General features: G+C 46.5%; 1 protein-coding gene and 1 pseudogene across 2 annotated transcripts in view; both read right to left on the bottom strand.

The window, feature by feature from the left end:
* Positions 1-1,438: 1,438 nt before the first annotated feature.
* The window catches only part of ANKRD33B (ankyrin repeat domain 33B), an 87,276-nt gene continuing 70,673 nt past the window's right edge, over positions 1,439-18,041 (bottom strand). The window contains exon 4 of the mRNA XM_022581395.3: positions 1,439-2,290. Within this exon, the coding sequence (XP_022437103.2) occupies positions 1,458-2,290 (833 nt within the window). The 3' untranslated portion in view covers positions 1,439-1,457. The remainder of the gene's footprint in view (positions 2,291-18,041) is intronic.
* On the bottom strand, positions 2,259-17,953 carry LOC111178569 (son of sevenless homolog 2-like; annotated as a pseudogene). Its single transcript, XR_016392592.1, has 2 exons — positions 16,660-17,953; positions 2,259-16,428 (listed from the first exon to the last, which is right to left on the bottom strand). The product of XR_016392592.1 is annotated as a son of sevenless homolog 2-like (transcript).

The raw sequence follows: 18,041 nt of genomic DNA, 5'->3' as shown, positions 1-18,041 counted from the left end.
CGAATCTAGAGTTATAATAAAGAGCTTCCAAACTGGTCTGTAATATTTTAAATCTATGGCTTCTGAGCAGAATAATATTTAAATAAAGTGCTGTTGGTAGTGCATATGTGAGAGAGACTCTGCAACCCAGATGGCCAGAGATTCATTAGAATTTCTCAGTGCTTTGGAGATAACTCCCTCGGAGAGCTCAGGGCCCGGGGCAAATCACATACATGCTCTGCCGAAGTCCCAACATCTTGGAAATTCTACAAAGTCGGCATAAGGGTAAACTGAAGATCAGGGGCAGTCATCAAAGGAAAAATGAAAGTAATTCCACACCAGGGATTCCTTGGAATTGAGTCAGGAGGCGGAAGCAACCCAGCTCACTCCAGGCAAATTTGCCTAAAACATGTTTGCTTAAGTATTCAATTGTAGTCCCTGTTTCTCTAAAAAATTTACGCCTGCCCCCATTTCAGCAGTCTGCAGGACACTGGGTTCCTTATGCTTTTTGCATCTTTTTTACATTTTAAGGATATCTGAATTCAATTTATCCAAGAGCACATAACTTACTTTTGTATTTCTAGTAATAATTTATTAGATTTGCCCCTATTTTCTTAAATACTTTTTTCTTATGTCAATATCTATTTTTGAATATGTTCGAGACTTCGTACAGTTTATCTAGAATCCCTTGCTTAAAATGAGTTTAGTCCTAGCAATAAATACGTGCTTCTCTACGCAGTCTCATACGTTGACAACTGGGTTTTTTCATCATTTTCTAGCACTGGATGGACAAGAGAGCTTAAAAAGTAAGATACAAGGAAATCTGATTCCTCTATCTTACTTGATCATTTTGCTGTAAAGTAAACGCCTCCATCAGATGGAAAGAAATATTCTGCATCACTTAATCCAGTTAAGAACATGCAGTGCTCACGGGCACCCACGTGAGATGGAAAGGCAAAGACCCAAACAAACAGCAGAAGGGGGGAGAATGCCACAAATTCTGTGTGAAATCATAGAGATATCACAAGTAGTCATTGCTAGAAACGGTACTTTAAACAAAGGGTCTTCAGACAAATGCATTAAAACCATCCTACGTATGAAGAGCCCCATCTTTGTATGGGGCTGGTAAAGTGCTGCACGTTTGACTGTGATTAAAAGCACAGAACTATCCAGAAAATGCCCTTCTGACAAACTGGTCTTAAAAATTTCTTAACGGAGATTCTAAAGATAAACTTTTAGGTAAAACGCCCACTAAGTGTACTGACTGCTGGGGGAACTGGTTTTAGGCAAATCGATTAGTGCTATGCCCAATTCACTCTTGGGTGCAGCCTGAACAAACACAAACGTTTTCTCGGGCCGAAGGGGCCTGCGGGCACGGGGACGTGTGGTGCGTAAAAGGCAAGGGCCGGGCGGAGGTTCTGCGTCCTTCCTCCCCGCCCACCCCCAGACACCCCCCGCCCCCCCCCCCCCCCCCCCCGTCACGTCCTTTTCCTCCAGGACGGTGCCCGCTTCTCCTTGTGCGCCGTGGCCAGCCGCTGCTTCTCTGCCTCTTCCGCCTTCCTTCTTTCCTCCTTCGCCTCCTTGTACCGCCACTTGGGGAGCTGCAGGTGGGTGCTGTCCTTGGTGCTGCCCTTCGCCGCCCGCTCGGGCTGGAAGGCGGGCGCGGGCGCCTTGCTGATGCGCACCTTGGGGATGACCACGCCCGGCCGCACGCTGCTCCGCCGCAGCAGCTGCAGGGACAGGAGGCTGGCCTTCCGCGGGGCAGCTGGCAGCTGGGAAGACGACGTGGAGCTGGCTCTGGGGGCCCCCTCTCTGGAGACCCCCGCGGTCTGGGAGGTCCGGAATCGCTGCTCGTTGCCCTCCGCTTTGTCCCTCTCTTGGGCTTGCGTGTCCGGGTGCCCCCGTGCCGCCAGGATTTCCTGCACCGCCAGCCGCCTTTTCCCCACACAGGGGGGGTTCTCGGGGCACATGGTCTGGCAGACAACGGCCACGGCGGGGCTGTAGAGGCTCGTGGTCATCCTGACCATGTGGTCCAGGGCGCCCCCATCCTCCAGGCCTTGGCGCAAGCGGGAGGTCAGCATGGACCGCACAAACTCGGTGAGCCTCTGCAAGCAGTTCTTGGAGCCCGCAGGCTTCGGACCCGCCTCGGGGGCCAGCGGCAGGTCTGGCTTGTACTTTTCCCCAAACTGCTCTGGGCAGGGTCGCTCCAGCAGCCTCTGGATGACGTGGACCGCTTCGAACCTTCCCGTGTAAGTAGCCCACTCCTGGGACGACATTCCGCGGTGAGGGTCCCTGGCGTGGACATCTGCCCCTGAAAACCGCAAAGAAGAAACAGGAATGGGTGGATGCAATAAGACCTCCCTTCCACAGGCAGAAAACGAAAAGACAGTGAAATGGATCAAAGGCGAAACTTCCAAAACCTTCTAACAGACCCTACCCTGGAGCTGGGCCACCTGGATGAACCCACACCTGACCGTCACCTCTTGCGTTTACTATTGTAACACAACCGACCTTTTGTTTTTGCGGTACGCGGGCCTCTCACTGTTGTGGCCTCTCCCGTTGCGGAGCACAGGCTCTGGACACGCAGGCTCAGCGGCCATGGCTCACGGGCCCAGCCGCTCCGCGGCATGTGGGATCTTCCCGGACCAGGGCATGAACCCGTGTCCCCTGCATCGGCAGGCGGACTCTCAACCACTGTGCCACCAGGGAAGCCCCACAACCGACCTTTAAGTGTTCCACTTAATGGTTTATCTTTCCTAAATAAAACCCCCTAAACTCAGCACCTAAATCATGGAATTTTTTTATAGAAATAAGATTTCATGGCTTTCCAGCAATGGAGACACAATCAGACCACAAAGGTGCTTTGTAACACTTGGCAGATGATACTAGAATGTTCTAAAAATACTAACAGTAACTCACAGGCAAAGCACTCAGTGTCCCATTTATTTATCATCTCCCTTTTTCCTCCAAGATCTCTTGTGGGGACGATTATGGTTCTTATCTTACAGGAAACGTGTGGTCCTTCACTTTTCGTGCTGGTGGTTAGTTGGTCGTGGGTCGTGGGCTTCTCCAGGACAGAGGCAGTTTAAGCAAAAACTTAAGTCATTTTTGCTTCCTTAACACACATAGTTCTGGCTGGTAGGAGGCATGCATTTAATAAACATTTGTTACAGAATGGATGGTGGTCCCAGTGGCTGAGGGCACTGCTGGAGACCTCGAAGCTGGTAAGAGAGAAGTGCTCAGACCTGGGTCCTGACCCTCAGCTGCCTGCACTTCCCACCACCCTGCTGGGGGGCTCTTCCTCTGTGACACTTTCCTGTGTCAACAGGGCCAGGGCCTAGTACTCAGGGACTTGATCCAACACTAATCTAGGTGCGCTGTGGAGCTGTTTTGTAGGCGCGGTTAGCATCCACAACTGGTTGACTTTTAAGTCCAGATTACCACCCAAAATGTGGGTGAGCCTCGTCCAAGGTCTTAGGAGCAAAAGTTGAAGTTTCCTGGAGAAAGAATTCAGCCTGAAGACTGCAGCATCCACTCCTGCCCAGGTCTCCAGCCCACTGGCCTGTCCTACAGATTCCAGGCTTACCAACCCCGTAAATCACGTGAGCCAATTCCCTAAAATAAATCTCTTAATATATATCTCCCATCGGTTCTGTCTTTCTGCAGGACAGAGGCTGCATCTCCTACATCCTCACGGTCTCCCTTACACTGGTCACTTCCTTAATAAATCTCCTCCGTACCAGCCACTGCCCCCTCTTAATACTGCAAAGTTAAACTTCAGCTCAACTTGATGAAATGTTCATAAGTTTCAGCTCGGTAGTAAAACAGAAATTAACCAGGGATTGCTGTTCAATTAATCTTGGTCCAATCTCAGCCGAATATACAGTTAAAAATCATTCAGCATTTCAAGTCCCATTAGTCATATTTTCACTGGCAAAGCAATGTGGGAAGTAGGGCAATTATCTAGTCTACCCAGGGACCAGGCCCAGCAGAAGCTTCTGCATTTACATCCCACACAGACCGGGGTGTCCGGCATGCTATGGCAGGTGAATATGAACGAGAGCAGCAGGGGGTCTCAGCGACTTCCCTGCCCCATAGCCCTCAGTGGCCCCATGGCTGAGGCAGACGCAGCTCACCTGAGCTCGCCCGGTAATGCTCTTAATTCTGTGACACGTTAAAGAACATATCAGAAGAGTGGTAATTATTGGGAACTGGAAATCACGATGGAACTCATTAGCTACAGTACAATTTATAAACGGACTCAAATGAAAAGGAGGCAGTAAAAATGTCATTGCAAAAAATAGATTGACACATTAAACCTTAATTCGTTGCACGTCACTTAAAAAAGGAGCAAACTGAAAAATTAAAATCTTAATGAACGCTGCTTGAAAGAGACATTTTTCAAATGCTAATGGAAAACTAAAGGAACAGCTGTCAAAAGTTGAGTGCACCTCTTCCTTTTCAAAATCACCTTGGAAAATACAAACACTGTAAAGAACGGAGGCCATTCTGACTGTAATGCAGCTCAAGAATCTGAGTCATGCTATAAATTAGGGATTCACTTCCTTAAGAAAGTACTATTAAGGGTAATATTAAAGGCCTGGGCATAGTCATTAAATCATGAAAGGCAAGTACTGACGATTAGCACGTTATACTTATATCTTTTTAGAAAATACGGAGCACCTCTGACAGGCCAAAGTACCCATCGCCTGCCCCAGAGACACCCGGCATCCTCATCCCCCCACCCCATGTTGTTTCACCCAGGGCTCCAGCCGTGCAAAGGCTGGGCTCCTGCCAATGAGTCCATTTGCTGCCACGTTAAGTGCTGTGAGCTGTCTACACAGAATCCTCTATTTTATTCAAGGCAGCAACTACTCAGTTCTAGGCAATGCATCATGACTGGTCTATCCCTGAGTTTCAAAACTTGGCCATACTGACATTTGGGGCCAGACGACTATTTGTTTTGGGGATTGTAGGGCTTTTAACAGCATCCCTGTTCTCTGTGCACTAGATGCCAGTAGCATTCCACCAGTTGTGACAATCAAAAATGTCCCCTGGGGGATCACACACATCCCCACCCCATTGAGGATTATGGTTCTGACCTCGATGACCTGCCACGTTGTTCCCCATTCTCCCAGTCTCCCTTACAGCTGGTCAGTGAGCCCCAAAGAGAAGGCTGCAGCACCCTGATCGAAGGGACCGATGAATCTGAGGCCTGGAGCTCTGGTGACCATCGTGCAATCATGAGGTGACCAGTCAACACACTGGCAGGTGGTTGGGGGGCCGTGTGGAGCTGAGTGGACAAGAGGAAGAAACCTGGGTCTGTGATGTCCTCATGGAGTCCAGGGCCAAGCTCTGCATGGTGACTTCCAGTGAGGTGAGACAGACAGACACTTGCTTTCTTTAAGCCACCGTCAAGTCAGGACTTCTGTTACTGGAAGCAGAAAGCATTCTAAAAGGGACTAAAGGAAAACAATCTACCTTCCGTTGCTCATTCTTAGGACGCTTTTCTCCAACAGTCAAGGCCAGGTATGTGGGACCAGCAGGAGGCAGGCAGAGCCCAGGGTGCGTCACTTCCTTTCCTATTTATCTCTAAGCCCCCATCCCCATGTTATCTTATCTCTAAGCCCCCATCCCCATGTTATCTTATCTCTAAGCCCCCATCCCCATGTTATCTTATCTCTAAGCCCCCATCCCCATGTTATCTACCCTTCAGAGCCCCAATCTGGTCCCCCTCCTGCCGAGAGACCCTGCTGGTCATGTCAGATGGTTAGACATGAGCAGCTCCCTGCCGCATCCTGGACGGGGTCATCTTTCCCTCCCCCATCTGGACACTGGTGATTAGAACATGCCCAGAGAGCCTCCCTTTTGTGGTCAAGGACCGTTAAGTCTCCAGCCTTATCAAGACCAAACAAGATAAAACCACCAGCACAGGTTGGTGCAGGCATACCAAGACCTAAAAGGTGACTCAGTAACCCGGGGTTCATTACGCCGTGTTTGTAATAAATTAGCATTGCGGTTTCTGCATCCATCACCCTTCTGTGGGTTTTGCCCGGGTGCCTGTGGGTAAGCGCTTGCGCAGAAGGAAGAAGTTATATAACCTAAAGCTGTCGATCAGCTTGGCAGTCAAATGATGCAGGACCTGAGGGGCTTTCCACCACTCTGAGAAACCAACCCCAGCCCTACCGCGGGGCTGCTTCCAGTTTCCAAACAACCCCGCGCCCCTTCTCTCTCTCCGGAGTGTACTTTTGCTTTGCTTAATAAAAAACTCTTGCTACTTAAAACTGCTCTATGTCTCTGGACTGAATTCTTTCTCTTCGAGAGGACGAGAACCGAGGGAATAGCCTTTTTCCGCCGGTGACAGTCACAAGACCACTGTGGACCGGTCCTTACAGGCCTCCTCCTGTGCTGTCTGTGGCCTGTATCTTGGGCACTTGGGGTATACTCGGGATGCAGGGTCACAGGGAAGAGCCCTTGAAGGGGGTGGGGCAGGTGATCCCACCCTACCCTCAGGCATTTCAGTCTTTCAGAGGGTCTCAGCAGGGCTCAAGCCCACAGCCTGCAGGGTAGCCAGCTAATGAGCTCACACTGGTTCGTTTTCCAGTCTTCCCAATCTGGCTTCCTTATCCCTGACCAGCTTCCAAGGGTGACTTTCCAGAACAACCACTTGCCCCACGGTTGGCTCTTGTGGGTACCCAGGCTAAGACAGTGCCCTTGGTGATATGAAATGCCTGATTTTTAGCCCTTTCTCTGCCTAATTACTTGACACTATTCCAACTTAGTCACAGAAAATTCATGTTTTCCTCTATAAACAGAAAGAAACCTCTCTGGTGATATCATATCCTTCGGCTTTCCAGAAACACATAGTCAGGGCTTGCCTAAGACAAAGATGAGCACACAATGTACAGCGGGAGTGCCTCTGCTCTCTGTTCAGTAAACGAGCCTCCTACACCTTCCTTTCCATCTGCTTTGCTGCCCGGAATCCCAGGGAGATTCAAGGCTTCTGTTTGCTTGTTTTTGCTCCCCAAGTGCCGCAGCAATGACACCAACAACTCAGGTATGAAAGCCAGCTCTCTTAAGCCAGTCTGGAACCTGCCAACCTCCACCGGGTTCTGCTTCTCTTCAGAGATAATCACAGCTTCCCTCATACGGCTTCTAAGAGCATTTATTAAATACACCTGTCACTTGGGGGCATTAATATTCCACTGAATTAACAAGGCTCTGCAACCCTATCCCCAACCCCTGGGATCTCAACAGCAGAGCTGACGTTACTCCTTGGGATGCCAAAAACCAAAGAGCCAATATATCAGCTGTTCAGAACTTGGTTATATATATATATTTTTATTTATTTATTTATTTAATTTATTTATTCTTGGCTGCGCTGGGTCTTCGTTGCTGCGCGCGGGCTTTCTCTAGTTGCGGCGAGCGGGGGCTACTCTTCGTTGCGGTGTGCGGGCTGCTCCTTGCGATGGCTTCTCTTGTTGGGGAGCACGGGCTCTAGGCTCACGGGCTTCAGTAGTTGTGGTGCGTGGGCTCAGTAGTTGTGACTCGCAGGCTCTAGAGCACAGGCTCAGTAGTTGTGGCCCACGGGCTTAGTTGCTCCACGGCATGTGGGATCCTCCAGGACCAGGGCTCAAACCCGTGTCCCCTGCATTGGCAGGTGGATTCTTAACCACTGCACCACCAGGGAAGCCCGAGAACTTGGTTATATTTCTATTAAAAGCCTGAGTTCTGGTAATTCTGACACTATTTCGTTCTGCCCAACAAGGTAAGATAAGAGCTGATATGCACCAACAGGTTATGAACTATTGGAAAATCTAAACAGTCTAGGGGGGCATTCAATTCAATGATTCATTATTTCCAAAAGGAAATAGTTCTTATTGAATATTATGAAACTGCAACTCGGAAATTCAACCCAGGTGCAGAAAGACACTCAGGTTCAGAAGAACACGGCACTTGAAAAAATGAGAATGAGATACACAGTTTTATCCTAACTATTAATATGTAGTAATGCTCGTGCCTTTTGCTTTTAAAATGATCACAGGATGACCTGATTCTGTAAACATCAATCCAAAAGAAATGCCCAGATTTTAGGATCTTTACAGGCTTAGTTTTTCTTAATATTGATAAATTCAAACGGAAATAAGAAGACTTTAAAATACTGTTGCAAATTGTTTAAACATTTCAACAAGTATCCTATTGCTATGTACCAAACCCAGGAAAGGCATTCAATCACGTATTGTTTTTTCTTTTAAAACATACACACTCATCTGTAAGAAGAAAATGTGACCCACTTTCCTGGGAAAAAGTATAAGGTAACTTAGTGGCAATAGTAAAAAATGAAAATATTCTGTAAGTTAAACAATAAAAGCCTTAGAGGGCAGCTCAAAAGCTCCCTGAAAAAGGTGTCAGATTTTCTTTTCACTTTTCCCTTCATTTCCCATTTACATTAGTTATATCAGTGGTTTTCAACAAAAGGCCACTTTCCCACTAGGGGACGTTTGGCAATGTCTGGAGATATTTTTGATCATCACAACTGCGGGGTGCTACAGTCACCTAGTGTGCAGAGGCCAGGGATGCTGCTAAACATCCTACAACCCACAGGATAGCCCGACCACGAAGAATTATCTGGCCCCAAACATCAACAGTGCCAAGATTAAGAAACCTGAGTTACCCTCCATAGAAAGTTTAAGTATCTGATCACAAGGATATTTTCAAAGGGAAAAATATACCATAGTTTTTCATTCATTTAACACATAATAGTGAACACATAAAGTCACCAATAACAATGACAACCAACAATGACTGATGGCTTCCTCCATGCCAGGCGAGCCCCTGAGAGCTGTGAAGTGTGAACTCAATACACATCATGACCTCCTGCAGTAACTACTGACATTCACCGAGTTTTACAGAAGAAACAGGCCCATAGCAGGAGGTGACTGGCCCTGGGTATAGAGAGGCTGAATGGTGGGGCTGGAATTTGAAACCAGGGGTCCTGATTTCCAAGTTGGTTCTATTGGCCATTCTGCTCTGACCAGGTACAGTTCAGGAACAGAGGCACTAGAGGTCTGCACTCATGTGGATTATTCTAGACTTTGATGGGGTTGTGCTCACGTTGACAGGAACAGGAAAGGTAGGGTATATAAAACCTAATGCCAAATTTGTTATCCAAATAACTAAGGGAAAAGAAAAAAAAACACATTAGCATTGAACACACTGCCCTCAAGCAGGCCCATCTCTCGCGAGATCTGAAAGGTTCTGTGATCTGTAAATGCCTGAAACCTCTACCAGACTCAGGGAAAAAATGACAGCAAATCCCATGCACGGTCCAGACTGATTAGAAGGCAATTAATCTGAAAACAAGAGGGTTTGTAATTCAAATTAATTCATTGGGGAAAATGCCTCGATTGACATCGAAAGTTTTTGGTTGTAAAAGTGAATTGCTAATTTACACTCAATTATAACTAGATCCAGAAGCAGTAAAAGCAGATGAAGCTCCCCCCAAAACACAAAAGCATCGTAATCACCATTAAATTAGGAGGAACCATCCCTCCCTGATGTCATTGATAAACCCTGTGGAAACGGCTATCTCACTTTAAAAAAATGAAACTGTCACTGAGTCAAAAGCACAACCAATGAGATTAATTTTAATTAGGATCTTTTTTAATTCCAAGAAGGTTTTCATCTTCGAAGCCTCTGTCTTCGCTTACTGAATTTATTTTCCTTACAGCATCCCCTAAAACACTTCAGCTAAAGCAGGAGAAAAAAACAATCCTGAGTAGGTTTGTAACAAATCCTGTAACCCCAATCTAATCACAAGGAAAAAGACAGATGGGCTCAGGTTGGGGGACCAGTGTTCATTGGCCAGTGTCAAGACCAAGTCATGGACAAGGCATGAAGACTGAGCAACTTCTGGGGACCAGAACAGACTGGGGACATGTGACAACTCAGTGTGGGAGCCTGGCTGGGATGCTGGAACAGAAAGGGGCCATCTGTGGAAGAACTGGTGACATCTGGATAAAGTCTGGACTTTAGTGACTTGTATTGTGCAGTTTCTGCCTCTCGGTAAGATGCTAACATGGTCGGGGGAGGGAGGGCGGTGCTGAGTCGGGGCTCTGTGGGTGCTCTCTCTACTACCTCTGTCGCTTTTCCATACACCTAAAATTATCCCCAAATGAAGGTTTATTTACAAAAAGAAGCAAGTTGTCTAAACAGAGCTACTAGCCCAGGCTGATGCCTGGAAGAATTTTAACGTGGTCCTCAAGATACTGAGACTGGAGGGGATGCCGCCTCTCTGGGAGCTCGTAGGGCCAAGCAAGACCGGCTGAACCCAGTGCCAAGAACAAAAACAAAATAAACTAAGATAATGAAATTAAATAATGGCGACAACAGCATCTCCCCCTGTTTGAGATGCTCCCTCTGCGCCTGACCGTGGGTGTGTGCTTCACATACATTTTCTCATTTTATTGCCAGAATAACCCAATGAGGTTGTGCCCTAACAATGATCATTAATTCCATTTTAGAGTGAGGGGGAAAACAACTAGAGATTAGTCGCAAGGAATTCAGCTCAGTAATTCCTTAAATATGTATAGCCCCAGAGAGTTTACAAAGTGATGTATTTCATCCTCAGGGAGGTGGGGAAGAAGTCATTACTCCCATTTCACAGATGAGGACAGAGAGGCTCAGAGGAGGGGCTTCCCTCAAGATGATGAGGCCAAAAGGGCAAAGGGGGGCCTGCCGTGCTGGCCCAGCCTGAGAACATTCCACTGTGATGCCAGGCAGAAAGAAACTGCCCCACACAGAAACCAAGACCCCTAAAACCGAGTCCCACTCCCGCAATTTATGATGAACCTCTCTACCCAAAACTTTAATCTCTTTCTTGTCCCACTCCTGTTCTCCTCAGGATTGATGCAAATCAAAGAAAAGGGGGGATTGAAACCGAGCAGGACCCTGTGAGGCCTTCCCGGGTGCAAAAGCCCATCTGTGTCCCGTTTCTTGTTTGTAGAAAAAAGGCTTTAGTCTCCTAGGCCTTCCTCGAGTTCCAAAGAGCAGACTCAAGCAGCTAATGACCAGGACGACAGAGTCACAGGACTCCCAGTTCCTCCTGAAGGGATACAGGTGACAATCTGGTGCATATCTTTGAGTTGTTCTGCAGAAACTAAGACCCCCTCCCAGTGGCGGATGGTGACTACACTGACCACAAGCACTAGATCCCAGACCGGCTGGAACCCAAAGGTTGATGGTTGAGACTCCTGAAGCATCACCCTGTTACCTCAGCACCAGCTGATCAGAAGGTCAACAAGCTGGTCAGGCAACCTATGACCCTCTCCCCTAACACCATCTTTAAAAACCGTTGCCTAAAAGCCATCGGGAGGTTCGGGTCTTCTGAGCCTAAGCTGCCGGTACTCCTTGCTTGGTGCCCTGCAAATAAACCCTTACTTTGCTGTGAACAACCACCGTCAGAGTATGGCTTTCTGCACTGCAGGCACACGAGCCCTTGCTCAGTTACAACATCATATGACCACGTGACTCCACCCACCAGCAAGCAGACACCTGGGATGGCTCCTGGGTAGACCCTGCCATCCCTTTGCCCACCTTCAACAGGACCATCTTGCCGGCGTCAAGACCAGAGCACACGTTTGTGAAGAAAAATGCAGGCAGGATGAGGCTAGGGGGTGAGGAAACAGGAGGGCTGGCCTATGGGGTGACCAGTGCTGTGACCTCCCAACCCACCCTGAAAGCAGGAGCTTTTTTTTTTTTTTCTTTTAAAAATTAAGACTGGGGTGATTTATTAATCTTGTTAGGAACTCTGATACAAAGCACAGTAAAAGGCCACAGACCAGTAAATAAACAATGTGGCTTTTGGCTACTTTACAACTGCTGCTACGGACCTAAGAGGAAAACACGCTTTTTCATCACTTAGAATGAAGGAGTACAAATGGCAAATAAAAGTTTTAATCACGTCTCTGATTAAAAAGTTTAATAAAGCTTTAAGTGTCTGCTGGTTTAAATATTACCAACCTAAAAAAAATACTTTAAAAATTTTTAGTTAACACAAGATTTATAGAGAAAGTTACTTGGTTTTGAAGGCAATGCAGTTGGTTCCTATGCCATAAGAAACTTATCCTCCAGCTTTATGAATTAGTAAAGTAGCAGACCGTATTATAGGCCTTGAGTCACATAAATTTATATAGGTTATTAGCATTATCTTTAAATGTACAATATAAACAAAACTGTACATGTATGGCATATTAACTTTGTTTTCCAAAACAATAGGCAACTCGTTGGCTAAAGACACCATAGTCTGCAAAAACACTCTGTATAAGATATGTGCCCTTTTCTCCTCTTATGATTGGGTTAGGTAGTCTGTTTACATTTCGACAAAACAATAAACACAGTGCATTCCATTATTTTCGTTCTATTTTTCACTTTTGTCTTCAGCAGCAAATTCTGGCTTTTAAGACATGGCATTAAAGAGTTTAAGAGCAGTGCGTGTTATTCACGATCTTCCGAAATGTAAAAACTAGACGTAAAAACTAGAAGATGGTCAAAGAGTTTGCTTAAAAATCAGTATCACCACACATTCCCTATATGTGTATAAATTCACTGCCTTAAAAAGTCATCTGTTACTCAAATTTGAAAAATTCCACAAATGCACTACCCGCTTTCAGTGCCATCCATGTCACTTTAAACCATATTTCAGCAGAGTCTACAGTGCAAATATAAATTCTTTATACTGGCCTTTGGGCAGCACTGAGGATCCAAGACAAGACAATAAATGCTACTGATCACCTGAGGATAATGGTAAAGGACTTCTGTATTTTTATTTTTCCAATTCTTAAAAGCTTATTTGATCAGTAGCATTTTTGTAAGAACATTATTTTTAAAAAGTACTAAAATACTACGCCTTTTTTGAATAAATTAAAAAAATAAACTGTACAAATACCATTCCAGTGTCAATGACTACATATGGCTAGGATCATTGAGGAGTTTCTGCATTTTCTAGCAAAGGCAGTCTACACAATGGGGGTTGTGAAAGCTCCCGTTTGTAAGTCTTTGGTGGCAGTTTTGGTAGGTGAGGGCTTGAATTCTGCCTTGGTGGAACAGGGGGAGCTTAAGGATGAGCAAGATTATTTTGACTAGAACTGAGCACATAGCGTCGACGTGGTACCATTGGAGAGGGTGTGCTAGGAGGAGTGTTTGGAGAATTGGGACATGTACTAACGTCTCTGAACCAGTCTGGATCTCTGTGAAGGTGTCCCAGAGCAGGTGGCTGAAGAGTAAACGGACAGTTTATAAAGTGTTCTGGAGGCCGAAGGGAAACTGGTGGAGGGGTATCAGGAAGAGGATCTCTCGGCGGCGGCGGCGGTGGACTATACAGAGGCCCGTCAAATGCACCAGAAGGAGCAGGAACTCTGGGTTTTACCTTTGGAGGAGGGGGCTGTCTTGGCAGAATAGCAGGGGGGTCCTCATCAGATTTCATAGTCCCCTTGGAATCTGAAGCATCATGATCAAATTTTTTTCGAGGAGGAAGTGGAGGAGGAATCAGTGGCCCTTCGCTTAGTTTATGTAAACTACCACACGAACTAAAGAAAGACTTTGAATGAGGCAAGAGGACTGGAGCAAAGATGCTATTGCTTCCACAGGAACTGTTGAGATCCACATCTAAAAACACACTAAGGTCTGAAGAAGCAGATACTGGTGGAGTAGATGGTGTATTCGGAGAGGTTGGTGCTGACACTGTTGATTCAAGCTCTGTTTCAGCAATCCGACTAAAGCTTATTTTACGTGGTTCTCTTTCTAATGGTGTTGGATGACCTCGTAAAGTACCTGAGGTAGAGCCATGTCGGCCTGTATTAGGCCTTATTCCAGGAGATTTTAAAGAGAAAGTTGATTTCCTAGGAAATCGAGGTGGCTGTTTGCAGTTTCGGGGTTCAATTTCTAGTGACTTGTTGAACAAATAATCTGTAAACTCGTTTTCAGAAGCATTTCCCATGGGATTAAGGTTTTCAAAGAACCTCCTCATTTCTGGTTCTATCCGTAAACAGTAAGGCTGATTCTGATATTGCTGAATTTCTCCAGTAATTTCAGCCACTTTTTTCCTCTTACTGAAATTGATTAAATCTTTCCCTTTCTTTTTTAAAAAATCATTATTCCCTTCTTCAGTCTTCAGAATATTTGTTAAATATATTTCAAAAGAAGACACACAAGGTGGACTGATTGACTTAAGTTTCACTAGATATTTTTAAAAATGATCTTGACTTAATTCCACAGCTTCATCCAAAATTTTCCTTTTTCTTTCCTCAAAGGTATGATCTAGTCTACAGACTCATACTGAATTTACTGCACTGACGATCTCTAATACACCACTGAAATTATTCAAATCTTGAAAAACTTGCAGAATTTCTATAATTCTACTTAGTACTGCCACCCGTTCCTCAAAATTTTCTGCTTCCACAATGCACTTTTCAAACCAGAGAGTGAGATTTGTGGTGTGGCGAATCATTTTTAATAAATTTGGAGAATTTATTTATCTTCTTTGGTCCATACACTCCCTACAAGTTCAGAAGGTTGAACTTTCCTGTAGAGATCAGATTCCAAAAGTGTCAGCTGACATGCAATTTCTATTGGATGAAGTGTCATGAGATCAAATGTTTCAAACTGTCCTGGTCTGCTGATATGCCATTCAATTGGTGGAGGTGGACTTTCAAAGGTAATATTATGGCTTATTCCATTTGCCTGAGCTTGTTTCTTCCTCTTGATGATCTTAGCAATTGACTCTACCCATTTCTTCAGAGCTTTCCCTCTTACACTTGAAGGATTCTAGTCTTTCAAGCAACTCCAAGTCTCTTTCAAAGTCAAAAAATGGTGTTCAACCCTGTGCCGAAACACATTTAAGATCCTAAGTTGTACTGGCTGGACGTATTCCTTGCGAAACCTTTTAAGGTCTGCACTGATTGGCTGCTCGCCTTTCTCTACTGCCAATTTATCTGCTTCACTAGGTTGTGGCTCTGGAATTTCAAATCGTTCAATCAGTAAGCTTAGCAATTCCTGTGGTTTACAAAATGAACGATACGTAGTAAGAAAAGTGCGAACAAAATCGGGATCTGCATACATGTGATGTGTTAACCTTTCAATTAATTTCACCACAGTTCCTCCTTTAATAATGGGGATTCCACTTCTACTTTGCAAGTTGTCTTCAAAAACAATGTTTTCCTCAGAGTCTTTTACCACAAAACGATACACTTCAGGACTCGGTAATCGAAGTGGTTGCTCATTTTCTTCCTTCAATAATACTGAATCTAGCATTCGATGTAGAGTACTATGATAATGAAGAGAAATAAGTGCTGCCATCCGATTATTTTTCTCTTCAGCAGACTTAGCAGCAAATACTATGCTGTTTTCATCTTTGGATACTAATTCAAAAGCATGTTTGCACTCACAAGTATCTTCTTTATCACATATTTGTATTTTCCTCATGACAAATTTTTCTTTTAATCTGTATTCTGTACTACTGTATCCTGGAAGGTGTGACTGGCTGTGACTGCGTTTGTGGCTAATCATTAAGCCATCAAAGAGAAAAATATGCCGTTCATGTTTAGCACCAATTCTCGTCAATGGGCCTTCCATAATAAATTCATTACAACACTGTCCAACATCTTTGCCTTCCCATCCATCTATGTTTTTCTGAATTTCATTCATTTTTTTAATAGCCAGGTGCTTGCTTCTTAATTGATGATTACAAAAAGGGCAAACAGGATCCCCAGGTCAGCGTCTAGGTGAATACTATTTGTAAATTCGGTCTACACTACCTTGGAGATTCATGAGAGCAGTAACAGCTTGGTTCAAACATTCTCTGTCTTCATGCTCTTCACTACATGCTTTCAATTGCTTTAATAATTCAAAATAGTGCCAACAATGATATACTGGCACCAGCATAAGGCATGGAAGGACATAACGAACTGCCTCTTTAAAACCATCAGCAATGGACGGAAAGTGTAGAGCCACTGCAGGTCTGGCCATCAACTTACTGAAATGTTCATTAAATTTTGGTGAAAGAATATCCTGTGATAATGTTTCATAAGGATCAAATGCTTGTTCCTCTGCCAAATCTTCAAAACAGCTTCCAGCTAAGGGATGAGGGCTGCTTTCATCAGTCATTTCAACTGTGTCTTCAATTAAACCTAAAAGTTTCACAGTCAATTCATGTATAGCTAAAATGTTACTGAAAATCTTTTCAATATCAGAAAGTTTAGACAGCTTTCTGTCAGAAATAAAAGCTTCTCAAAACACTTTTATGATCATATTTAGTTCCCGTAGATACTGTCTTTCTTCTGCAATTTCAGTTCTGACAAGGTCATAGTAGTTTAATTCACCTGAAGAACTAGGTTCATCTTCACAAAGAGAAACCAAGCCTATGTCATCCTGATCAAACATGTCCATCAAAACCTTATCTGCAGGGCTTCCCTGGTGGCGCAGTGGTTGAGAGTCCGCCTGCCGATGCAGGGGACATGGGTTCGTGCCCCGGTCCGGGAAGATCCCACATGCCGCGGAGCGGCTGGGCCCGTGAGCCATGGGCGCTGGGCCTGCGCGTCCGGAGCCTGTGCTCCGCAACGGGAGAGACCACAACAGTGAGAGGCCCGCGTACCGCAAAAAAACAAACAAACAAACAACAAAAACCTTATCTGCACACATTGACACTTTAATGTCCTGTTGGGATATTTCATAATGTCGGATATTAAATACATAATTCCCAGCCAATTTCAAAATATCAGCTGAGATATACTCTAGTACAGCCACAATATACAGCGACACATGGTAGTCCACTTTGTACCCTAAAACTTCCTTCAATGAAGGATGGATTTTGTCCACAGGCAGTAAAAGGATTTCTTCGTTTTCGTTTCTCTATGGCAGACTATGCATCAACAATAGCCCATTTATCCATTGGATGAGGAAAGGTCTTTTGAACTCGCTCCTCCACATCTTGAACAGTCCTTGGTTGGGCCATGCATAATTTATTAAGCAGCTGAAAAATCAGCTCTTCAATATAATAGAGAGACTCTTCATTAGCTGAGAGATTGGGATGTGCTTGCTCCTGAACCTTCCGCAGGGCCGAGATCAACAGTCCCCGCCATTTCGGACTGTCCTCTTCGCTGACGAACTCGTACGTATGCGGCGCCTGCGGCATGGCCCCGGCGGCAGCGCCTCCGTAGCGGGGGCGGCCCGCGGGCCGAAGGGGGCCGGGCCGGTGGCCTCACAGGCAGGGCGTGGGCCGCCTCGCCTCGCCGGCCGCCGCCGCCTCCTGCCCGGGCCGCGGCTACGGCCGAGTTGGCTCGGAGGCGGAGACGGCGCCGGCGGGCGGGCGGGCGGGGGCTCCGGGGGCAGCTTCCTCGGCTCCGCGGCGTCGCCTAGTGCAGCGTCCGCAGAGGAAGCGCAGCGTCCGCAGAGGAAGCGCTGCGTCCCATGAACCCGGGCGGCCTCCTTTCCACGCGGCGCTGGCCCGCTTCTCGGGCGGCTCCTCCTCCTCTGTCTGGGTTCGCAACCCGGCGGGGGTACAGCTGGCCTCTCCCCTGCTCGGACTCCGCTACGGACGCGGCAGGCAGAGAGCGGCGGCGGCTTGTCTCCTCATCGCCTCATCTCCGCCCTCCCTACCGGCAACACCGCCCTGCCCCGCCCAGCCGAGTCACCGCCAGAGGGCCCTGGGGACAGACCGGGCGCGCGCGTCGGGCGAGAGAGCCACACTGGCGCGCACAGTGCTGGCCACCACCACCTTCGCCGCCGCCCCTTCAGCAGCCGCGCACAGGGCCCCAGGGCCGCCGCCAAGCCCCGGGCCCCAGCAAGCGCGGCTCGGCCAGCCCCCTCCGCCCCGCGCTCATTACCCCGTGTAGCTGGAGCAGCCCCGCACGGAGCATGCGCGCCGCGGAGCAGGCCGGAGCTTTTGTTTTTGTTTCAACTCGGATGATGACAGCCATACATCTCAACAAAGAAACGTTTCTTTGATGCATCCACTAGGCTTGGTTTCTATGGGGGGGATTCATCCCTTCAACACATATCTTTAAAGG

The sequence above is a fragment of the Delphinapterus leucas genome, chromosome 3, assembly GCF_059928025.1.
Source record: "Delphinapterus leucas isolate spDelLeu-1000000601 "Yukka" chromosome 3, BTC_Dleu_Yukka2, whole genome shotgun sequence".
NCBI classification, from domain to species: Eukaryota; Metazoa; Chordata; class Mammalia; order Artiodactyla; family Monodontidae; genus Delphinapterus; species Delphinapterus leucas.
Note: the sequence above shows the minus strand (reverse complement) of the source record. Positions and strands in the feature narration are given on the sequence as shown.